The sequence below is a fragment of the Aedes albopictus genome, chromosome 1 (genome assembly GCF_035046485.1).
Source record: "Aedes albopictus strain Foshan chromosome 1, AalbF5, whole genome shotgun sequence".
In the NCBI taxonomy this organism is placed as follows: domain Eukaryota; kingdom Metazoa; phylum Arthropoda; class Insecta; order Diptera; family Culicidae; genus Aedes; species Aedes albopictus.
In genome coordinates this window covers 202877144-202900194 of record NC_085136.1, presented here as the reverse complement: position 1 = coordinate 202900194, position 23051 = coordinate 202877144, and the positions used below count along the sequence as shown (strand labels likewise).

At 38.5% G+C, this 23051-nt stretch overlaps 1 protein-coding gene across 2 annotated transcripts; it reads left to right on the top strand.

The window, feature by feature from the left end:
* The first annotated feature begins 1423 nt into the window (after nucleotides 1–1423).
* LOC109432201 (pro-corazonin) lies at nucleotides 1424–22012 on the top strand. 2 transcript variants are annotated; one of them, XM_062846135.1, is made up of 3 exons: nucleotides 1424–1501; nucleotides 21138–21320; nucleotides 21397–22012. In XM_062846135.1, exons 2-3 carry the CDS (start codon nucleotides 21142–21144, stop codon nucleotides 21629–21631), a joined length of 414 nt encoding a protein of 137 aa, XP_062702119.1. In that variant the 5' UTR covers nucleotides 1424–1501; nucleotides 21138–21141; the 3' UTR covers nucleotides 21632–22012. The 2 variants fall into 2 exon arrangements, with proteins under 2 accessions (XP_062702119.1, XP_019564066.1); XM_019708521.3 differs by lacking the exon at nucleotides 1424–1501 and adding an exon at nucleotides 10421–10566.
* The last annotated feature ends 1039 nt before the right edge of the window (nucleotides 22013–23051 follow it).

Below are 23051 nucleotides of genomic sequence, written 5' to 3'. Positions count from 1 at the left end.
AACAGATGCGTTCTGTTGAGTCCGGCGGAAAATGGAATGAGGAGCTCGCCTGACAAGTGAACTCCTGCATTTCGTTCTCGGTGTTCGACATACAACCACTACTAGAAGAAATCAGTCACAAAATCAACATCTTTCGTTGAAGAAAAGGAGATGTGGTAGTTTAGCAGACCGCTGAGTAGGCGGTGTATTTAGAAAGATCATTATTAGTAGAACTGTCAAGATAGAAACACCACACTTGGAAAAAGGTGTTGTTAGAAGCAATTGAAGCTTATCTATTGTAGTTTGTAGGAAAAATATAAAATTTGCTGTTTTTATATTTTTAGATGAACTATTGATCTGAATTAGTAAATAGTGCCAGTTTTTTTCTGCACACATTGAGCCAAAACCAATCATTGTCAGATTCAAGATTTGTGTAGGAATATATAATTACCAAACCCACCAATTACGCAGTATAGAATAGTTGTTGGTACTATGATGGTTTGTTGTTGATTGTTGATTAAGGGAGGTAAAATATTCCATGAGTGTTTTAAAATTTCCAATATAGCTATGGTAAGCCTTTGAAGGGTTTTATGGAAAATCAAAGGCTTGCATAGATATTTAAGGTCAAAAAAGTTGTTTTCGCATAAACTTTAGTTCGGCAAATACGCATGCGGGAAGGGTACTATACGAATTGTATTAGTATACAAGAAACCAATGATTTGATGCAGAACAATATAAATAATCGTGGCTCGAAAGCTGTATGGACTATTGCTGACGAAATTCATTGGATGTGTTTTGATGGCGTGAAATATCTAACATTTTTATTAATAAAACTGAATCTACTCAAAAGTTTTTTTTTTATCATAGAATCACATCTATAGTTCCATAATTTATATGGTTTTCCGTGTTTTATCCATGAAAACTATCTTATTTTAGGCTTATTATGAGGAGTTAGCCTTATGACTGTTAATTTCCGACTATTGTGAGGGGAAACTGCTAATAATTCCAAAAATAATCCAGGTTTCGATATGAATTAAGTTGGTCCACTTGATTTGGGGAATTTTTGATCCAAAAAACGATCCCAGGAAATATTTTTTCATAAAAAATTACTTTGAGTAAAATAATGTTTTGAATATAGTGTGAATTGACAATAAAGCTAAAAGTTTATTATGGTCTTGTGAACCATATTTGTCAAGAGTTTAATGTCGTAACTTGTTTTGAGCATATCTTTGATGAATATAATTTTGTTTCTTGTGGAAATTACAGCCCGTTAGCAGTGAAATTTGCAAATGTTGACGATCATTGGTTTGTGCAGATTGAAATGGCATAAATTTCACAATCAGGTCAAAATTTTATCTTGAAGAAATGAAAACAGATTTTTTCATATTTTTCCACAAAATACATAAGCTTTATATGCTCCTTACAACATTTTTTTCTAGGTTAAACCGTTTTTGATCTGCAGGCGATTGAAAGTGTACCGATTCTAAAGTGCGCAGGATATAGCAGCCAACAAGGTATCAAGGTAGGTACAACTATTACTAACTATTTTCAACAACGCTTTTACCATAGACTTTTACTGCCAATAATCGCATATCAGTGCCATGTTGGCTGGCTTTCCTATTCACGTGGGACAGTTACGCGATCATAGGCAGTTTACTACAAGGCATTGTGGATTTATAAAAGACGCGCGACCTATAACATATTGTAGTTGAAAGTGTTAAAATCAATTTAATACCTATTTATGTAACTAGTTGCAAAAAGTTAATTTTCTTTAGCACGAGTCGTACATTCATTCAAGGAGGCTTGCCGAGTTGGATAAATATGAAGAGCGCTGAAAAAATCGAGTTTTGCAACGAGTTCCATACAAAATTTTATGCAATGATTTTTTCATTATACAACTTATTTGGAATGCATAATGTTCATAATGCAACTCAAATGAGTTGCATAATGGACATTATGCAACTATTTTTCATTATGCAACTCATTTTAGTTGCATAAAGGCCATTACGACACCAAAAAGAGCTATATAAAGTAGAAATTACGATACTGAATTGCATAAAAGAGATTTATCGAAATCACCTTTGGATAGCTACGCCCAGTAGAAAATGCGACGAGGGGCGATTAGACAAATCGTGTCCATACAAACTTCAAATTGATTTTTAAATAGCTGGGCACCAACATTCATGAAAATTTGGATTTCTGCTCAGTTGGCCATGAAGATTCAGAATATGAAATTATCTCAAAACCGCATAAGAAGCCAATTTCACGGATTTTTGTAGTTGATTAACACTCCCGGCTCCAAGATCAAAAATTTGTTGTAACTAATCTCAGCAATGGCTCAACCGATTTTCAAATTTTTTTTTTATCAATCTCATGTCCGAATCCTAAAATTTCAGATGATTGAACAGAAACTATTCTAGGGGTGCTCAAATTTCCTCTAGAACAGTGCAACCGATACAAATTTTTTTCGACATGCTTATTTAATTGTAAACGTGCAAAATATTTCAGTAAACATCATAAATCTGCGTGGTTCACATGAATATAGTATAAAATAGGTGGATGCATATCGTAAATACAATCGAAAAATATTTTGAACATCCCTAGCGCTCTCGGCAGTGGCTAGTTGTAATTAAATTTTCAATTGACTATATCTCAGCAACGGCTCAACCGATTTTCAAAATTCTTTTACCAATCTCTTCTCCGAATCCTAAAGTTTCAGATAATTGAACAGAAATTATTTTAGGGGTGTTCAAATTTCCTCTAGAACCGTGCAACCGATATATATATTTTTAAATGTTTACCTAATTGGAAGCGGTCTGCATATTACTGTAATGGATGTGTGTGGTAAAGTATAAGATAAAATATTTTGAACATCCCTAGTGCTCCCGGCACAGTGGCTAGTTGCAATTAAATTTTCAATTGACTATATCTCAGCAACGGCTCAACCGATTTTCAAAATTATTTTACCAATCTCTTCTCCGAATCCTAAAGTTTCAGATAATTGAACAGAAATTTTTCTAGGGGTGTTCAAATTTCCTCTAGAACAGTGCAACCGATATAATTTTTTTTTTTTTCAAAATGTTTACCTAATAGGAAGGGGTCTGAAAATTACTGTACGCATAATGGATGTGTACTGTACCCCGTATAAGATAAAATATTTTGAACATTCCTAGTGCTCCCAGCACGATGATCGAAAATTTGTTGAAACTAAATTTTAAATCAGCTATATCTCAGCGATGGCTTAACCGATTTTCAAAATTATTTTCCTTACATGTTGTCCTAATCTTATAGTTTCAGATAATTGAATAAAAAATATTCTAGGGGTGGTCCAATTTTTTCCATATCAGTGCAGAAGATACGATATTTTTCAGCCATTTTTTCTTCATTGAGGACGTTCAAAATATTTCCTTGAACATCATAAACCTACATTATTCAAACGGGAATAGTATAAGATCTATCTGGATACATGCAGTAAACCTCAATTAAAAAGATGTTGAACATCCCTAGTGCTCCTTGAATTATGACCGAAGCTTGACTGTAATTAAATTTTCAATCGCATATATCTCAGCGATTGCTCAACCGATTTTCAAAATTGCTCCGGTTCATCAAATTCGCGCGGAACGCTGATCACCAACAACTTGCCCGAAATGAATGTGAGGCCTGCTTGGAAAAGGCTAGTTTGATCAACTGTAAGAACTGCAGCCGAATGTTCTGTGCCAGTCACATACTGACACGCTCAGAATATGTGTGCCTTGCGTGTACTGGAGAGCCGGCTTCACATCGAAAATCTGCAACGAAATCAATATGCTACTACTGTGTACACGGAAAAATAAGGAGCAGCATATTTTGTGCTACATGTGCGGCATGTATTTGCAAAACACATAGAGCAAAAGTATTCCATAAATATTGCGAGAATTGTTCCAATTGACACAGATTTGAATTGTTGATTTTTTTTATTTTGATGAACATTTGGTTTACACTGAATTAGTGTGAATGAGTCATGAATATTTTCACTACATCAATGTTTCAAAAACCGTCAAGTCGTTTCGTTGAATTTCGTAATAAAAAAAGAGAAATTAAACTGGTACAAAACTGATTTTTATGATGGAAGGAAAAAACTTCGTGTAAAAAACTTTGACTACTACTAAAGAGAATCTTTGTGGCCTTCGTGGCCGTGCGGTTAGAGGCGTCAGTCGTCTAGGCGTTTCGTAAGCCTCGCAGCTTGGGTTCGATTCCTGCTCCAGTCGGTGAAAACTTTTCGTGAAACGGAAAATTCATCACTGGACGACTACTGGGTTTTTCGTGTGTTGTCCGTTGTCTCATATTTGTGATCGTTCAGTCTGTACAACCTCTGGTTGAAGATGGTGTAGTCTTTTCAAAGAGAATCTTCGTGCATGTCACGTGATATATTAAGGCAAAAATGGTAATTAGAAAAGACAACTCTTAGCTACGAACTGTGGAACTTAAGAATTTAACGTACTGGGAGTGCTAGTATGCGAAATATTCAGAATGATTACAATGAGGCAAATATGTTGAAAAATATTTTTTTAGGTTGCACTGTTGCTGTTGTTGTTACACAGCAACCATAGAATGATTTTTGTTAAACTGTCTGAAAATTGAAGGTTTGCGCAACATATTTTTAAAACAAACCCTGAAAACCGGCTGAGATATGCATGCAGTAATCTTATACAATTTTCATTTGAACCACGTAGATTTATGTATGATGTTTGGGGTAAAATTTTGAACTTTTGCAATGAATGAGCAAATTGAAAAAATGTAATGGTAGTAATGGTTTGAAGGAAATTTGAAATAGAATTTGAAGACCGTGTAGCTGCCGGCTTAGAATAGCACTACGGACCACCTGTTCCGGGGGTAAAAGTCCACCAAACAGGTAACCCCAATCCAAGGTGTCAGGCGACCCGTGCTGAGGGATGAATGGTTGAGGGGGTTTAAAACATGCTCGATCTTTAACGGAGCCCGTAGCGTGGGTAGATCGCCTTTTTGGGTTGCGTTGCGGTGTTAGATCTACCAAACCGAAATCTAGTGTCGTCCTATTTTTCAATTTTGGAATATGTGTTCTGATAATTATAGGCATTATAGTATTTAGTCCTTGCTACTGGTGTTGTGATGACTTCCAGTCTTTGAATAAAACTAAGTTTACCAACTTTACTTTGCATATAGTTAAAAACCTCACCATCTGAGGCTAAACTCAATGCAAAGGAAATCAAATTGGGTTAGGGATCCATGTATGTACTAACTCTTCGAAGACTGGAAAGTGCTAGTACGCAAGGAACATACTAGAATCCTTATTACTGAACACATGTCCCATTATTGAAATGATATTGCTGCTAATGTTAAAACCCGGGTCCTAAACCTGGGGAGAATTTAGCAGTAAAACAAGGGTGATGCTAGGTTTCCGATGCATGGCCAATATCAGTACTCTTGTTTTGTTTTCTAAGAAAACAAAACAAAAACTGTATCAAAATCGATACTTTATTGCCCCTCAATGGCAATTGAGTAATGCGACATGCACTACACTAAGGATACGGGTAATGTCACAATAGATCTAAAAACTGGTCGCAGTGACAAACCCGAACAGGAATAAAAAAAAAAAAAAGGAAATTTGAATGCCCTCATAATAATTTTTTTCAATTGTTTGAATCTTGAATAACTGCAGAACATGTTACTAGAAGAATTTTGGAAATCGGTTAAGCCATCGCAGAGATGCAGCTGATTAAACATTTTGTTTAAACTAATTCGATCACCGTGCCTGGAGCGCTAGGGATGTTCAAAATATTTATTCTTATGCTATTCTAATATAAACCACACACATAGATTATGCCTACGGAAATTTATAGAACGTTTAAATTGGTAAACATATCAAAAAAAAAATATATCGGTTGCACAGAGAAAATTTGAACACCCCTATAATGTTGAATTGTTTGAACCTTGAAGATTATGATAAGAGAGTTCTAAAAGCATTTTGAAAATCGGTTGAGCCATCGCTGAGATATGTAAGATTCAAATTTTGGCTGCAGCTAAAATTTGATCTCAATTTCGGGAGCTCAAGAGATGTTCAATATATTTTTCTGTGAGATTCACTATAAGCATTCGGTTATCTAATACTATTCTCATTTGAATCACATAGATGTTTGATATTTACGGAAATATTTGGAAGGTTCACAATGAAGAAAAACTGGTCGCAAAAAATCGTATCTGCTGCACTGGTATGGAGAAAATTTGACCAGCCCTAGATTATTTTTCATTCATTTATCTGAAACTAGAAGATTAGGACAACATATTAGTAAAAAAATAATTGAAAATCGGTTAAGCAATCGCAGAAATATAGCTGATTTAAAATGAAGCTTCAACTAATTTTCGACCATCGTGCCTGGAGCGCTAGGGATGTTCAAAATATTTTATTGAATACGATTCCCATTTGAACCATACAAATGAATCATGTCTACGGAAGCGCTTGTATCGTTTACAATTAGGTAAACATGTCGAACAAATTATATCGATTGCACTGTTCTAGAGAAATTTGAACATCCCTAGAATGATTATTGTTCATTTGTTTGAAACTTGAATATTCGAACAAGAGTAAATAATTTTGAAAATCGGTTGAGCTATCGCTGAGATATAACCAATTGAAAATTCAATTGCAACTAATCACTGTGCCGGGAGCGCTAGGGATGTTCAAAATATTTTTCTGTTAGATTAACGATATGTATCGTTATCTTATACTATTTTCATTTGAACACCTCAGATTTATGATGTTTACTAAAATATTTGGAACGTTTACAACCAGATAAACATGTCGAAAAAAAACTGTATCGGTTGCACTGATCTAGAGAAAATTTGAACACCCCTATAATAATTTCTGTTCAATTATTGGAAACTTTAGGATTCGGACAAGAGATTGGTAAAAGAATTTTGAAAATCGGTTGAGCCATTGCTGAGATATAGTCAATTGAAAATTTAATAGCAACTAGCCACTGTGCCGGGAGCGCTAGAGATGTTCAAAATATGTTTCTGTTAGATTAACGATATGGATCCAATTACTTCTACTATTTTCATTTGAACACCGCAAATCGGTCAAGTCATCGCTGACATTTACCCCTTTGGAAATATAGTTACATCCGAATTTCGATCACAATGCCAGTAGTGCTAGGGATGCTCAATTTACTATGTAGTTCACAATATGTATCAAGTGATCTTATGCTATCCTCATTAGAATTACAAAGTTTATGATGTTTACCGAAATATTTAGTACTTTTACAATGATATAAATATTTTGAAAAAAGTTGAACTGTTCAAGGGGCAATTTGAACACCCCTAGAAGGGTTTTTTATTCAAACTTTTGTAATTTGAAGATTCGTACAAGAGATTGGTAAAATAATTTTGAAAATCGGTTGAGCCATCGCTGAGATATAAGCGATTGAAAATTTAGTTACAGTCAAGCTTCGGTCACAATTCAAGGAGCACTAGGGATGTTCAACATCTTTTTAATTGAGGTTTACTGCATGTATCCAGATAGATCTTATACTATTCTCGTTTGAATAATGTAGGTTTATGAAGTTCAAGGAAATATTTTGAACGTCCTCAATGAAGAAAAAATGGCTGAAAAATATCGTATCTTCTGCACTGATATGGAGAAAATTGGACCACCCCTAGACAATTTTTTATTCAATTATCTGAAACTAGAAGATTAGGACAACATGTAAGGAAAATAATTTTGAAAATCGGTTAAGCCATCGCTGAGATATAACTGATTTAAAATTTAGTTTCAACAAATTTTCGATTATCGTGCCGGGAGTGCTAGGGATGTTCAAAATATTTTATCTTATACTATACCACACACATCCATTATGCGTACAGTAATTTTCAGACCGCTTCCAATTAGGTAAACATTTAAAAAAAAATATATCGGTTGCACTGTTCTAGAGGAAATTTGAACACTCCTAGAATAATTTCTGTTCAATTATCTGAAACTTTAGGATTCGGAGAAGAGATTGGTAAAAGAATTTTGAAAATCGGTTGAGCCGTTGCTGAGATATAGTCAATTGAAAATTTAATTGCAACTAGCCACTGTGCCGGGAGCGCTAGGGATGTTCAAAATATGTTTCTGTTAGATTAACGATATGCATCCAGTTATCTTCTACTATTTTCATTTGAACACCTCAGATTTATGATGTTTTCTGAAATATTTGGAACGTTTACAGCCAGATAAGCATGACGAAACAAAATTTGTATCGGTTGCACTGTTCTAGGGGGAATTTGAACACCCCTAGAACATTTTTTGTTCAAGCATCTGAAACTTTAAGATTCGGACATGAGATTGATAAAAAAAATTTTGAAAATCGGTTGAGCCATTGCTGAGATATAGCCAATTAAAAATTTAGTTACAACAAATTTTCGATCCCGGTGCTCCGCGTAACTTTTTTGATCTCGGTGCTCCTAGTGTTAAAATCTGTTGGTACAGCTCATCATTTTACCCTAATATAGTTTGGTTTAGCCTAGTGCTCAGCACAACGAATTGCTGAAACGTCTAGAAATTTGTGCAGATAATCAGCAACAATCTGCACAACATTTAATAAAATGTCAACGAAAATTCAACACTTCGTATTGCTGATTTTTCATAGCCAAAAGAGTTTGATGAGCAAGTAACATATCTCCTATGCTCGGTTTACCGCATTGCTTGCACGCGTATACGCAATGAGTAGGTGGGTTTACATTTGAGATCAAACATGTAATTTAGCGCCTTTGTTTTGCATCTATTCTACTGCCGACATCGTCGATATGGGGAAGGTGGTTTGTGGGGTGTTTGTGATTTCCGAGAGCTTATGCCGTGGGATAATGATAGGGATATAGGTGATTTCTCCTTCTACCCACAATGGCGTGGGGCGTCTACCGTCTACCGAAACCAAAATAGGATCATCATTCTCACATACCCACTTGTGGCTGCTATCTATATCCTTTCCGAATCTATGGTGAGGGATGTACACAGCAAATATAGTACTCATATTTTTTCTTGCAAATAAGTTTTATCTACGGGAATATTAAAAAAAATGCATATTTACAAAATTAATAATTAACTTATCTCAATCATCCTATTGATTCACGTAGAGAACAGTTCGCTGACGTAGTGTACGGTTTGGTTAAAAAAATGACTCTAATGTAAAAGGAGGGTTAAACACTATAAAATCATTCCTTGTAATTTATTTTTAAAATTTCATACAAAATGACCAAACGTAAAAAGCTAGGAGACAACATCCGATTTGATTCGATTATAATTTTATCAATGTAAGAGATGCTTAATCTTCAGTTCAGTTCCGGAGCGGAACTGGAGTGATGGTTAGAACACTTGACTATCACGCCGAGGACCCTGAATCGAATCCCACTCCCGACAAACTCACAAAATGTGAGTTCTTCCTTCGGAAGTATAGCGTGGGTCCCGAGATGAAACTAGCACAGGGCTAAAACTTTCGCTAATACAGATAAAAAAAACCTTTGTTCCTTCATTGTCGAATATTTAATCATATGTACTAAATAATATCAGAAGAAACTCAAACTCCCAGTATACGATTTTATTCACATACAACCAATCCACAGAGGAAAAAGCGCGGATATTCGAGTTCTGGTTCATTCATAATCTTTTCGTACCTAATGGAAACATTCTTGACTTGATCGTACCTGCCAAACGATATGCGGGTGCAAAAGTTCGAGAAAAAAATATCAATGGGAAAGAAAGATCTCAGTTAATAATTGTGAAAGTGGTAATAGTGTTGTTAAGAATACTGTGAAGATGTAGTGGCACAGTTCGCAAGTTGTTGATTTGTAATGTGCTAGGAAGAAAATTGCTTATTCAGTCTATTTCTGGTTCTATGATGGCTATGAATTAATACTATTGCTACATAAGTTTTTATATATTTACATAAGACAATGACCATAAAAAGTTTGATTAGATGGATGAGCCAGGGATTGATTTCAGGGAATTCTGCATACAAGTGAAGTGAAGTGATGGCAAAAGAATAGATTCTATCAAGTACTGCAAATATTCTGCAGCTATTCTATTTTTGACTTTATACCGCAATTCTTTACCAAGTAACATTGAACAATAGCTTATTGTTCAGTAAGGCCCGATTTTGCCGTGTACACATCGCACACATGAGTATCTACAAGAAGCATGGGAGAGCATAGACCGTGCCTGTTGATTTACATAATTTTAAATTTGATTCAATTTAATTGATTGGCTTTGATGCTGACGCGCTCAAGCGAGTGAAGCTCCGGGAAAAGCTGTCGGTGATGTTTGTTGTTTCAGGATGCACGTTTGAAAGACGTGATAATTTTTCGGATGCATTACTCGTCTCAAGTGTCTTAAAGGAAAAAGGACCAGCATTCACGGGGGTGTATCAAATAGGGAAGGGGTTGTCCGTGCCTAACGTATTGAATACTTAGTACTCATACGTGCCCTTATATAAAGCGGCCGGAAAGCTGCAAATCTACTCACTGTTAGTCCTGTATCAGAGGAGTGTGGAGCTGTCTAGGAGCAGTCAGTGATCTTTGAATCGCAGGATATCCCAAAAAGTAGGTTAATATTCAATAGCTTGTTGTGAAAATCAAAGTGTGTTGTGCCGAAGGTGATGACGAGAAAGTGGAGAACGTGCAAACGTGCATTACAAGATTGGATACAATGTGAGATAACTTCCGATAGATTGAAGAGTTTTGAGTTATCCAAAATCATATAATGAATTTGCAGCATAAATCAGAAGTCATGACAAATTACACTATGCTCTGGGGAGAGAATTCACACAAAGCTTTTGCTTCAATTTTCGTTTGCCTTTTACAAAAAGTGTGACATAAAGAGGAGCGTGCCGAAAATTGCCCAATTTTGGCGCATGATGTGTGTTAAGTTGCGTTTCGCTTTTCTATGGAAGCGGAGGGGGAGGTGTGTTGGTTTTTGCAAAATGTGACGACCCATACAAAAACTTCAGAAGTCTAATACAAGAAGTGCTGTTGGTAGGTTTGAAAAAAAAAATCCATCACGTTATTTATGGATGTTTCCCAATAACGTTCATGGGTTTGCTTTAAGGCTGAGTAGTCAATCATCGGCATCGGGAGCCTTCAGGTCGAAAAGGGTGCTGATGCACATACCAACTAACAGTGTTAGGTGTTAGGTAGTCGTCGGCAATGCCATAATACGAGATTCCATAAAAATAGTAACAAGACTCCCCCTTGGGGGCATCCACAAACACTCAATTTCCAAATCGCTGCTTGACGCAATGCCGAGAAGGGATGTCGGTTTTTGAGCATTTGGTGAATCCAATTGAAAATCGTTGTACACACCAAAATTTTTGAAATGCTTCCAGCACACCAAAAAACAGCAAAAGAAATTGTTGAATTTCAGCAACATTTTTGCTGAATTTCAGCACAACTTTGCTGATCAACTGTCAAAATTGCTGGATGGTTCAGCAAGTTGAAAAATAATTGCTAATACTCAGTAATTTGTATTGCTGAATGCAATCAGCACGCCAAAAATCAGCAAAGTTTGCTGATTACCAGCAAAAATATTTTGCAGTGTAGGTATACCAAGACCCCGTGCAGCTTCCAATATGGCATCGAAAGGCACGTTGTCAAAGGCACCCTCGATGTCTAAGAAAACACCCAAGCAGGATTGCTTTTGAGCGAATGCCTTTTCGATATCGTTCGTAGACGGAATCCTTCTTGCTGCCGTCGAAGAGTTGCGCCAATCTTCTCCTGTATCCGATCAAGGATCACTTTGCAGAGGACTTTGAGAGCGATACACAGTAACATGATGCCCCGCCAATTATCGAATACAGTCAGTTCACCCTTTTGGGTACTCTAACTAATACACCATGCATCCAGTCGGCCGGAAATGTCGCGGTTTCGCATATGCTGCAGAATAATTGATACAGCAGTTGTGCGGATACTACGGGGTCATCTTTGAGCATCTCAGCTGATATGAGATCGACCCCTGGGGCCCTGTTCGATTTCATGCAACAGATGGCTGTTTCTATATCCTGCACTGATGGAGCGTCGGTGTTGACAAGGGTAATGCGTCGAACTCTAGGCGGATCATGCTGAGGCGTTGATGACGTGGCCGATACTTGAAAAAGGTTTCCAAAGTGCTTGAACCAGCGTTTCAACTGGTCGGTCAATAACTGATTAGACGCGCCTTTTTTTGGGCATCGTTGCATTCATCGTAGTCCCATTAAGGCAAAGTGAAACATCGTAGAGGAGACGGATGTCGCCGGTGTTTGCGGCTTCCTTGCCTTCGTCGGCTAGGTAGTCCGCCCACGCTCTTTGGTCCCGTTTACATGAGCGCTTCATTTCCTTCTCGCTGACTGGCTACGGCTTTGGCACCACGTGTTTTTGCTCGCTCTATCTCGGCTTTGGCATTCCTTCGCTCCTCCATCTTCCTCCAGGTGTCATCTGTGCTCCATTGCTTTCTCCGGGTGCGTAGCTCACCCAAATAATACTCGCCGGTGGCGCTGTAGGTGTTCTTGATGGCGCTTCATTGGTACGCTTGCATCTTCCGGAATATCCGCAACTGCTCGTGTAGCTCCTTGACGAAGGACCTTTTCACCGCAGCGTCTTCCAGTCGGTGTGTGTTGAACCGGCGCCCATTTTTCTCCTCCTGTCGATGACTCATAAAGCATTGTCCAGTTAGAATCCGGACGTAAAGGATAATTTATTGTGACGCTCTAAATGATCATAATCATATTTTTTTCACTGCAGTCTGATCATAAACAAGTCCTCTATTGACGGTGAAAATTTCATCGATTTTCTTGCTACGAGTCAAAAGTTATTTCAGATTGAAGACATGCGAAGGAAAAAAATCTTGCACAAACACGCTGAAAATTTAGGGTGGTCAGGTACGACAGTCGCGAAAAATGTTAATATCTCCAAAACCATTATGTCTGATGTGCTCAGATGTTGTTAACCATGCCATGAGGAAGTGTCCAAGGAAGATTAAAGTTTATGTTCATGGATAAATCTGCTTGGAATTCCAAGATTTGGCAGGAAGTTCGAGCTCTGGACATCGTTTTCTCACATCACGATTTTGACACCAAATGTGTACAAAGATGATAACCTCAAGAATCGCGTGCTGCTTTTCAAAAATGCCCACAAGGGATCTGAAGAGGTTTGAGCTACTTTGGTGAGCTATCACGACAGCTTGAGATGTGCAGTGGTGTCATCACTGTTGGATAGTGTTTATTAACGAAAAAACACTCAAATTTCGCTTCTTTGGAATTCACTGATAAGCCCGTAATTTCGCAAGAAGAGAAATATTTGGTAAAGTTTCTTTGGATTCCTAATCAGACTGGTAGAGGGTCTCAGGACACTACAGAGATGACCCTATTGTTAAACAAATACGCCGAAGGGGTTGATGCTAAAATTTACTACCATTGTGCAGATTTTTAAGGAAGTTATCACGGAAAAAATGAGAAAATGTATTAAAAATCAAATTTAATAATTTTATTGATATTTTTCCATGAAGCTACAGTAAATTATCTTTGTTTTGAGGGCTTAACCTTTTATGTTTGTTATTCCACCTCTGAGATATAAGTGATTATCTGCGTCCGGATTCTAACTGGACAATGCCTTAGCAATCTGCAGCCGGATCTTGCCGATTAGGAGATGATGGTCGGACGCAATGTCGGCCAAGAAGACTCCGTCTCCATTTTCGGCTGATGCAGATGTGGTTGATTTGATTTTCCGTGACGCCATCACGGGAAACCCATGCCATTTTGTGCACTGGTCGATGAGGGAAGAGTGATCCCCCAATTACCATGCCATTGTTGTCACAAAACTCTGTAAACAGCTCTCCATTCTCGTTTATTTCTCCGAGACCATGTGGGTCCGAGACCAGGGTTTGTGACGTGCTCATTGTATGAATTTTCGGAGCCAAACTTCGCGTTGAAGTCGCTCATTAGGATCTTGATGTCACCATTCAGAATCTTGTCCACGACTGCATTCAGTTGTTAAAGTTCTCTTTGTCTTGCAATTCGGCAGCATTGGTTGGCACGTAACATTGGATCATGGTAAGGTTTCGAACCCATGTTTTGAATCTGGTAATTATTCTCTCATTGATAGGTTACCATTTCATGAGCGCAACCTTGCCCCGAGCTGAAAATCCCCATAATAAAGAGTCAATAATATTATAATAATAATTATAATTATAATAATTATAATAATATAATAGTAATAATGAGCGCGACGTGGGCGTGAGCGCTGAGCAGGAAAAGAACTTCACGGTGACGAGGACCATGTACGGCATGCCTCATTATTGTCTAGTTGTGACAGTTTACCCTGCTGGACTAGGTTCCAAGTTCCAATTCATGTCCGTTGTTTCGCACTAAAAGTCGTTGCCGTTGAATCAGTTCGTAATCTTTCATTTTCGGTTTCTGTAACGGTTTTTGGGTTTCTAGGACAGTATGGTGTTGGCCTTAGGTCCCCTATCCACCGTGGTGGGGCTGCCACCTTAGGTATAGCTTTCGGTGGAGGAGCATTTCATACTCAGCCGCCGCTGGATGCCAGATGCATACAGACACTGTTTGAGCCGCACCTCCTTGGTGAACAGACGCTCGATACGTACCTCCTCAATCTAGCTGAAGTCAGAAGGACAAAAGTGCCCAGGCTACACTACCAGCACACAACTCTTAGCTGGCGGTCTTTGTCATCGCTTGATCCGTGGAAGCATGAGGTTCAGTGATTTACTCTTCTTGCTTTGAAAATTTTGGCTTCTATGTATTACGTAATCTATAAAGTAAAGGAAATTTGTACAACTGACCTCTTTTTGAACTTCTGAGCTTGGTCATTCATTTAATTAAATTTCATTTATTTAGTTCTCATCAAACTTATGATAACATCAAAACAACCACCGTAATACTGGTTTGCATCTGCAGCTTTCCAACGTCGGTAACGCCCATCACTCACCAGATCATGCTCCACGCAGTTTCCTCTGGAGCTCATAGCAGGAACGACTTCAACTGATGATGCGTCTTCGTATTTCCCGGCTTATGTTGTTTTCAGCGGTTCTTTTACCCATGCTTTTACCACATCGAAAGTATCCCCGTCTATCGTACCATTGCTACCAAAGCTTGTTCTGCCTCGTTCAGTTCCACCTCTCAGCATGTACTTTATTTTAGTTAGTCGCATTCACCATCATTTCAACTTTTGCTGCTTCACCTTTCAGGCGAGTGTTGTAGTCAAAAACGTGTACTTCGAATGAAGGTCTCCTTGCTTTACGCTACATCACCGTTTACTACAGTGCATATAGTTCTGTCACCGTTCCAAATGTTATAGCAATAATATCCATGTCATCCTCAAAACAAACAAATTGGCCGGATTACGTAAAGATCGTATCCCGACTGTTTAGTCCTGCTCATTGCATTACACCTTCCATGGCAATTTTGAATACTAATCTGGAAAGTCCATCATATGGGGTTTCTCTCCAATGTTTAGACTACTGTGATAATTTGAGAATCCATTGAATCATCATTTTCCAGTGGCATTTCACACTAATCAAACTTATTTTGTTTACCTTTTGTGCATCCGACGCCCCTGTCATGAACTCAACCGACCTTGAGTATGCCAGCCGCTGCGAAGTCGTATGCGAAATTCGACTGTGATGATAATGAATTTCGGCCGAGTCTAAATGGGTGCAAATGTCGCAATAATATCGCGCGATATCGCAGTTACCGTCGAGATACGAATGAGAGATACGAAGTTCATTTGAAATCCTTATACGCAGCTGCATATTGTCGCTGCAGCACTAACCTGCAATTCGCTGGACAGTCCAGCGACGCGACAATTTCCAGCGACGTCAGTGGAACTGTCATTATAGTCCTGACGTTTTGCAACCAACCATCATTGTTTACCTCCAGTTGGAGCTGGCTACCGTTCTACTATTTCAATCTGAAACGATTTTTTTTCCAATATGTTGGTTCACATTCCTTTTGGGCATATTAAATAATTACATTCAAATTTAACAAAGCCACCAAAATGATATAAATTCAAGGAACAATCCGCTGTATACAGCTATAGCATCGGAGGCGGACCAACGGACACCCCAACAGTCACGATCCTCCGATCGTCACCGTCGACGTCTGGATTGATCAAAAACATGTTTAATTTCGTGCAAAATCATCCGGAATTGACCGGAACAGGCCTTAGTGGAGCAAAAAGTCCATCAGGAATGTGAATACAGGAAAAAAAACGTGATATGCTTCTTCAAACGACCTTTGCCATGGTTAAACACAATAAGCATCGGGTCGGGCCGTCGGGGGTGGAAAATTCATCGTAGAAGTGTATAACAATCACGGTGTGTTAGCCGGTAAAAGTTGTCTTAGTCCATGTCGAAAATACTTCAAACTTTTAATAGAATTTCGCAGTTTTGATTATTCTATAATGCAATTTCGTTATTTGCCGCCTTAAATAATAGATATTTGATAGTTGAGTATCAACTTAGAGCAAAATATTTATATATTTGTTTCAATATTTTTGAGAAGTTTTGTGACTTAGTGAATCAAGACTACACTGGATGAATGTATCATGAACTTCGCTGGTGATTTGTGTGCAGTCCAGCGACACGTCGCTTCCAATTTTTTTCTGCAGGCACTAAGGCAATCCATGACGACTTTTCGCGATGGGGGTGACAGCCAAAACTGTAAACACAGTGTGAATACAACTTAACAAAGTTTCGTCAAGTGTCGTCGGTGCTTAACAAATTCCTTTGTGTTCAACTGTCACCCCGATCATCGATTGTCAAAAGTACATGGTAAACAAAAAAAATCAGCTGATCGCATCTGTCTCATGGATTGCCTTCTTGTCGCTGCAGCACTAACCTGCAATTCGCTGGACAGTCCAGCGACGCGACAATTTCCAGCGACGTCAGTGGAACTGTCATTATAGTCCTGACGTTTTGCAACCAACCATCATTGTTTACCTCCAGTTGGAGCTGGCTACCGTTCTACTATTGTGCCTGCAGAAAAAAATTGGAAGCGACGTGTCGCTGGACTGCACACAAATCACCAGCGAAGTTCATGATACATTCATCCAGTGTAGTCTTGATTCACTAAGGGTCTGCGTCAATTGGTGAATTAAAATTAATTTTTACTTAAATTTGACAGTTCAACACTTAAACTTGACAGTTCTCCTAAGGAAATAATTATCGAACTGTCAAGTTTAAGTGAAAATTAATTTTAATTCGCCAATTGACACAGACCCTAAGTCACAAAACTTCTCAAAAATATTGAAACAAATATATAAATATTTTGCTCTAAGTTGATACTCAACTATCAAATATCTATTATTTAAGGCGGCAAATAACGAAATTGCATTATAGAATAATCAAAACTGCGAAATTCTATTAAAAGTTTGAAGTATTTTCGACATGGACTAAGACAACTTTTACCGGCTAACACACCGTGATTGTTATACACTTCTACGATGAATTTTCCACCCCCGACGGCCCGACCCGATGCTTATTGTGTTTAAAATAGAGTTAATAAACTATAGAGGACGAATGTCGCTGCTGTTCCCTTTGTTCTCGTTCGCAAACATGTCGGGTATCTATCTGTCAAACTGCATACTTTTTCGCTTTGACACTTATAGCCCGGCCTATGTCCGCCAGCAAGAGATGTTTCGGCAGCGACGCCAGCGACATTCTTCCTCTATAGTTTCTTACCTCTATTGTGTTTAACCATGGCAAAGGTCGTTTGAAGAAGCATATCACGTTTTTTTTTTCCTGTATTCACATTCCTGATGGACTTTTTGCTCCACTAAGGCCTGTTCCGGTCAATTCCGGATGATTTTGCACGAAATTAAACATGTTTTTGATCAATCCAGACGTCGACGGTGACGATCGGAGGATCGTGACTGTTGGGGTGTCCGTTGGTCCGCCTCCGATGCTATAGCTGTATACAGCGGATTGTTCCTTGAATTTATATCATTTTGGTGGCTTTGTTAAGGACAGACTTGTTAGAATCCCAAAATGGCCGCCACAATGGCCGACTTTGGCACCTACTCACGATTTCGAGGGCACAAATCTCTTCGTAAACAAAACCAGCGCACCTGATCTTCTTATTTTAAGCTTATTACAAGTGAGCAAGAACAGAATAATAAAATGTTTTGTTGTGTGAAGCTTGCTTGTTGAGATTTGTGCTTTTGAAGTTTTGAAGCACTGTTGAAGCGGGACGACAAGACGTTTGTCCTTAAATTTGAATGTAATTATTTAATATGCCCAAAAGGAATGTGAACCAACATATTGGAAAAAAAAATCGTTTCAGATTGAAATAGTAGAACGGTAGCCAGCTCCAACTGGAGGTAAACAATGATGGTTGGTTGCAAAACGTCAGGACTATAATGACAGTTCCACTGACGTCGCTGGAAATTGTCGCGTCGCTGGACTGTCCAGCGAATTGCAGGTTAGTGCTGCAGCGACAAGAAGGCAATCCATGAGACAGATGCGATCAGCTGATTTTTTTTGTTTACCATGTACTTTTGACAATCGATGATCGGGGTGACAGTTGAACACAAAGGAATTTGTTAAGCACCGACGACACTTGACGAAACTTTGTTAAGTTGTATTCACACTGTGTTTACAGTTTTGGCTGTCACCCCCATCGCGAAAAGTCGTCATGGATTGCCTTAGTGCCTGCAGAAAAAAATTGGAAGCGACGTGTCGCTGGACTGCACACAAATCACCAGCGAAGTTCATGATACATTCATCCAGTGTAGTCTTGATTCACTAAGTCACAAAACTTCTCAAAAATATTGAAACAAATATATAAATATTTTGCTCTAAGTTGATACTCAACTATCAAATATCTATTATTTAAGGCGGCAAATAACGAAATTGCATTATAGAATAATCAAAACTGCGAAATTCTATTAAAAGTTTGAAGTATTTTCGACATGGACTAAGACAACTTTTACCGGCTAACACACCGTGATTGTTATACACTTCTACGATGAATTTTCCACCCCCGACGGCCCGACCAGATGCTTATTGTGTTTAACCATGGCAAAGGTCGTTTGAAGAAGCATATCACGTTTTTTTTCCTGTATTCACATTCCTGATGGACTTTTTGCTCCACTAAGGCCTGTTCCGGTCAATTCCGGATGATTTTGCACGAAATTAAACATGTTTTTGATCAATCCAGACGTCGACGGTGACGATCGGAGGATCGTGACTGTTGGGGTGTCCGTTGGTCCGCCTCCGATGCTATAGCTGTATACAGCGGATTGTTCCTTGAATTTATATCATTTTGGTGGCTTTGTTAAATTTGAATGTAATTATTTAATATGCCCAAAAGGAATGTGAACCAACATATTGGAAAAAAAATCGTTTCAGATTGAAATAGTAGAACGGTAGCCAGCTCCAACTGGAGGTAAACAATGATGGTTGGTTGCAAAACGTCAGGACTATAATGACAGTTCCACTGACGTCGCTGGAAATTGTCGCGTCGCTGGACTGTCCAGCGAATTGCAGGTTAGTGCTGCAGCGACAATATTTCAATCTGAAACGATTTTTTTTCCAATATGTTGGTTCACATTCCTTTTGGGCATATTAAATAATTACATTCAAATTTAAGGACAAACGTCTTGTCGTCCCGCTTCAACAGTGCTTCAAAACTTCAAAAGCACAAATCTCAACAAGCAAGCTTCACACAACAAAACATTTTATTATTCTGTTCTTGCTCACTTGTAATAAGCTTAAAATAAGAAGATCAGGTGCGCTGGTTTTGTTTACGAAGAGATTTGTGCCCTCGAAATCGTGAGTAGGTGCCAAAGTCGGCCATTGTGGCGGCCATTTTGGGATTCTAACAAGTCTGTCCTTAACAAAGCCACCAAAATGATATAAATTCAAGGAACAATCCGCTGTATACAGCTATAGCATCGGAGGCGGACCAACGGACACCCCAACAGTCACGATCCTCCGATCGTCACCGTCGACGTCTGGATTGATCAAAAACATGTTTAATTTCGTGCAAAATCATCCGGAATTGACCGGAACAGGCCTTAGTGGAGCAAAAAGTCCATCAGGAATGTGAATACAGGAAAAAAAAACGTGATATGCTTCTTCAAACGACCTTTGCCATGGTTAAACACAATAGAGGTAAGAAACTATAGAGGAAGAATGTCGCTGGCGTCGCTGCCGAAACATCTCTTGCTGGCGGACATAGGCCGGGCTATAAGTGTCAAAGCGAAAAAGTATGCAGTTTGACAGATAGATACCCGACATGTTTGCGAACGAGAACAAAGGGAACAGCAGCGACATTCGTCCTCTATAGTTTATTAACTCTATTTTAAACACAATAAGCATCGGGTCGGGCCGTCGGGGGTGGAAAATTCATCGTAGAAGTGTATAACAATCACGGTGTGTTAGCCGGTAAAAGTTGTCTTAGTCCATGTCGAAAATACTTCAAACTTTTAATAGAATTTCGCAGTTTTGATTATTCTATAATGCAATTTCGTTATTTGCCGCCTTAAATAATAGATATTTGATAGTTGAGTATCAACTTAGAGCAAAATATTTATATATTTGTTTCAATATTTTTGAGAAGTTTTGTGACTTAGGGTCTGTGTCAATTGGCGAATTAAAATTAATTTTCACTTAAACTTGACAGTTCGATAATTATTTCCTTAGGAGAACTGTCAAGTTTAAGTGTTGAACTGTCAAATTTAAGTAAAAATTAATTTTAATTCACCAATTGACGCAGACCCTTAGTGAATCAAGACTACACTGGATGAATGTATCATGAACTTCGCTGGTGATTTGTGTGCAGTCCAGCGACACGTCGCTTCCAATTTTTTTCTGCAGGCACAATACACCGTCCATTGTTGCTGTTATCTGTTACAAAGCTGTTCTCGGCCATGCTATTCCATAGCTCTGTGCGGTGGATACTGTCGTATGCCATCTCGAAGTCAATGAATAGGTGATGCGTTGGGACCTGGTATTCACGCCGTTTCTGAAGGATTCTGTGATAGACGACGATACTTGATCTGGTATAGCACTTTGTAGGCAGCATTTGTATATTGTTTAAAAATTAAAACACACTTGACAGACTTGGATAACAAAAATTGTATCAGTGTATCGACCCTTACATATTTTCTCACATCTATTCCAGCACAATGAAACACGTCTTTTCCACATCGTTGATCGTGTCACTGTTCGTCATCTTCACTGATGCCCAAACATTCCAGTATTCTCGCGGATGGACCAATGGGAAGCGATCGTCTCCGGAACAAACTGCTCCAAGCCGGACCTTGTTGCCTCACATTCCGCTGGGAATTGATAAGCCAGATGAAGAGTACATCATCACTAATTTTTTTAAATGAAGATCATGATGCCTCTTTGTAGAATATCTAACTTTGTTCTTCTTCTAGATGTAGGTTACTAATACAGCGTTTCCTAAAGTCTCCATGTGATGTACGACTGGCGAATGCTATTGTCAGCCGCAACAAGGACCTTCTCCGTGATATGGCTGACGATGTGAACGATGGAACAGCCCTACTATACGATCCTGTCCCAATGGTGGATACAACTGCTGGAGAAGATGTAAGATTTAAGCGTGGAACTATCGATCGACATCTGTTGGGCGATGACATGCGGCGGTTCTAAATTGGTTATTATGAAGCTAGGTTAACTGTGGTCGATGGTACTATGCTGGAAGTAGCAACGACCAGAGAGCCACCTAGTAGTTGTAACCGACATTTCAGGAGGAAGTCTGAAACTCATTTTTATTTGTTTTAATCGAACGACACATATGTAATATAATGAATACACATACACAAATTGGTATGAGCATCCGTTCCAATTGTAGTGAACATCAACCAGGGACCGGCATCATCTACTTGTGGGATGGCGAAGCACATTTTGTTAATGAATTTATTATACTGGTTTTAGCAAACCCGTTTAAACTGTACATATATTATGACAATGGAAGAGAACCTATATTTATGAAACAATAAAGTCAATAAACGGAATGTAAAAGCAACAAAACTGTATTTTTAGAAATGCTGCATAACTTTGTTATGAAGCTCTAAGGATATCTTCCATAAAACTCCATTAATTACCATTGCGCTTGCTAGAAGGTGAATTGATTGGAATGTTCAGCGTTGATGGTCTTTCAAACGTTCCATCCTTCCGCGTGATCTTCGGGAATGTTTGATTGATTAAAGGGAAAGAATCGTCGGACAAACGGATTATGTCTTGCGGATATGATGAGAAAAGGGGGAGCTTTTTGATTAGGGATGATGGAATGAAATCCGGATCTTATCATGGTGACGTTCAGTGGGTATTGATATGAAATGGATTTTCAGTACAATTTTGAAATGTAGGTATATAAGAAGCTGACTGGACAGCAGTTTCCTTTTCAGAACATAGTTTTACTGTAATTTAGTTATTCATGGCTAAATTACAGTGAAAATATGTTCTTATTATCTCCTTATTTCTGTCGTTACATCCCAGTGTGAGCATGATTCTCTTAAACTTAGTGATCTTTGGTCACTATTTTCCCAATAAGAACGGGGTTCTTTCGATATGTTTTGCTTTTTTTGAACATCTGATTCTGAATATTTTTGGTAGTTAAATATTGCATATTTTTTGTTGAAAACCGACAAGCTCGTATCTCTTGAATTTTCTTAGCGATAACTATTTTCGTATGATGAATTCTATAATTTCAAAATTAGGTTTAACGCTTTAAGATGTTAGGTTTGTCGCAACACGATGGGGTAGTGCACGTGCAACGTGCCTGTTTGGGTCATATTTAGCTTGAAAATGGCTTTTCCAGTCTTGACAAATTCAAATACAACTATTTAATCTTGTCCGACGTTTCGGTCACATTTAGGACCTTCGTCAGGGACTCAATTATTGCCGATTTTTCGTCCAGTGTTGTTTTATCGAGCAATAACTGTCGGACGGATGGAGTTTTCCCGCAAAGCAGTTAACGGTTGGGATTCGGTGGTAAACTGTGGAAAACCCTTCCGGGTTTTTACCGCTCTGGGTGGTAAAGCAATGGTGATCGATCAAATGCAAGGTG

Excerpts from the sequence above, each read along its gene's own strand:
- LOC109432201 (XM_062846135.1), top strand. The coding sequence starts at position 21,142 with ATGAAACACGTCTTTTCCACATCGTTGATCGTGTCACTGTTCGTCATC. Across the intron at positions 21,321-21,396 it reads ATTGATAAGCCAGATGAAGA|ATGTAGGTTACTAATACAGC; the intron begins GTACATCATCAC and ends TTCTTCTTCTAG.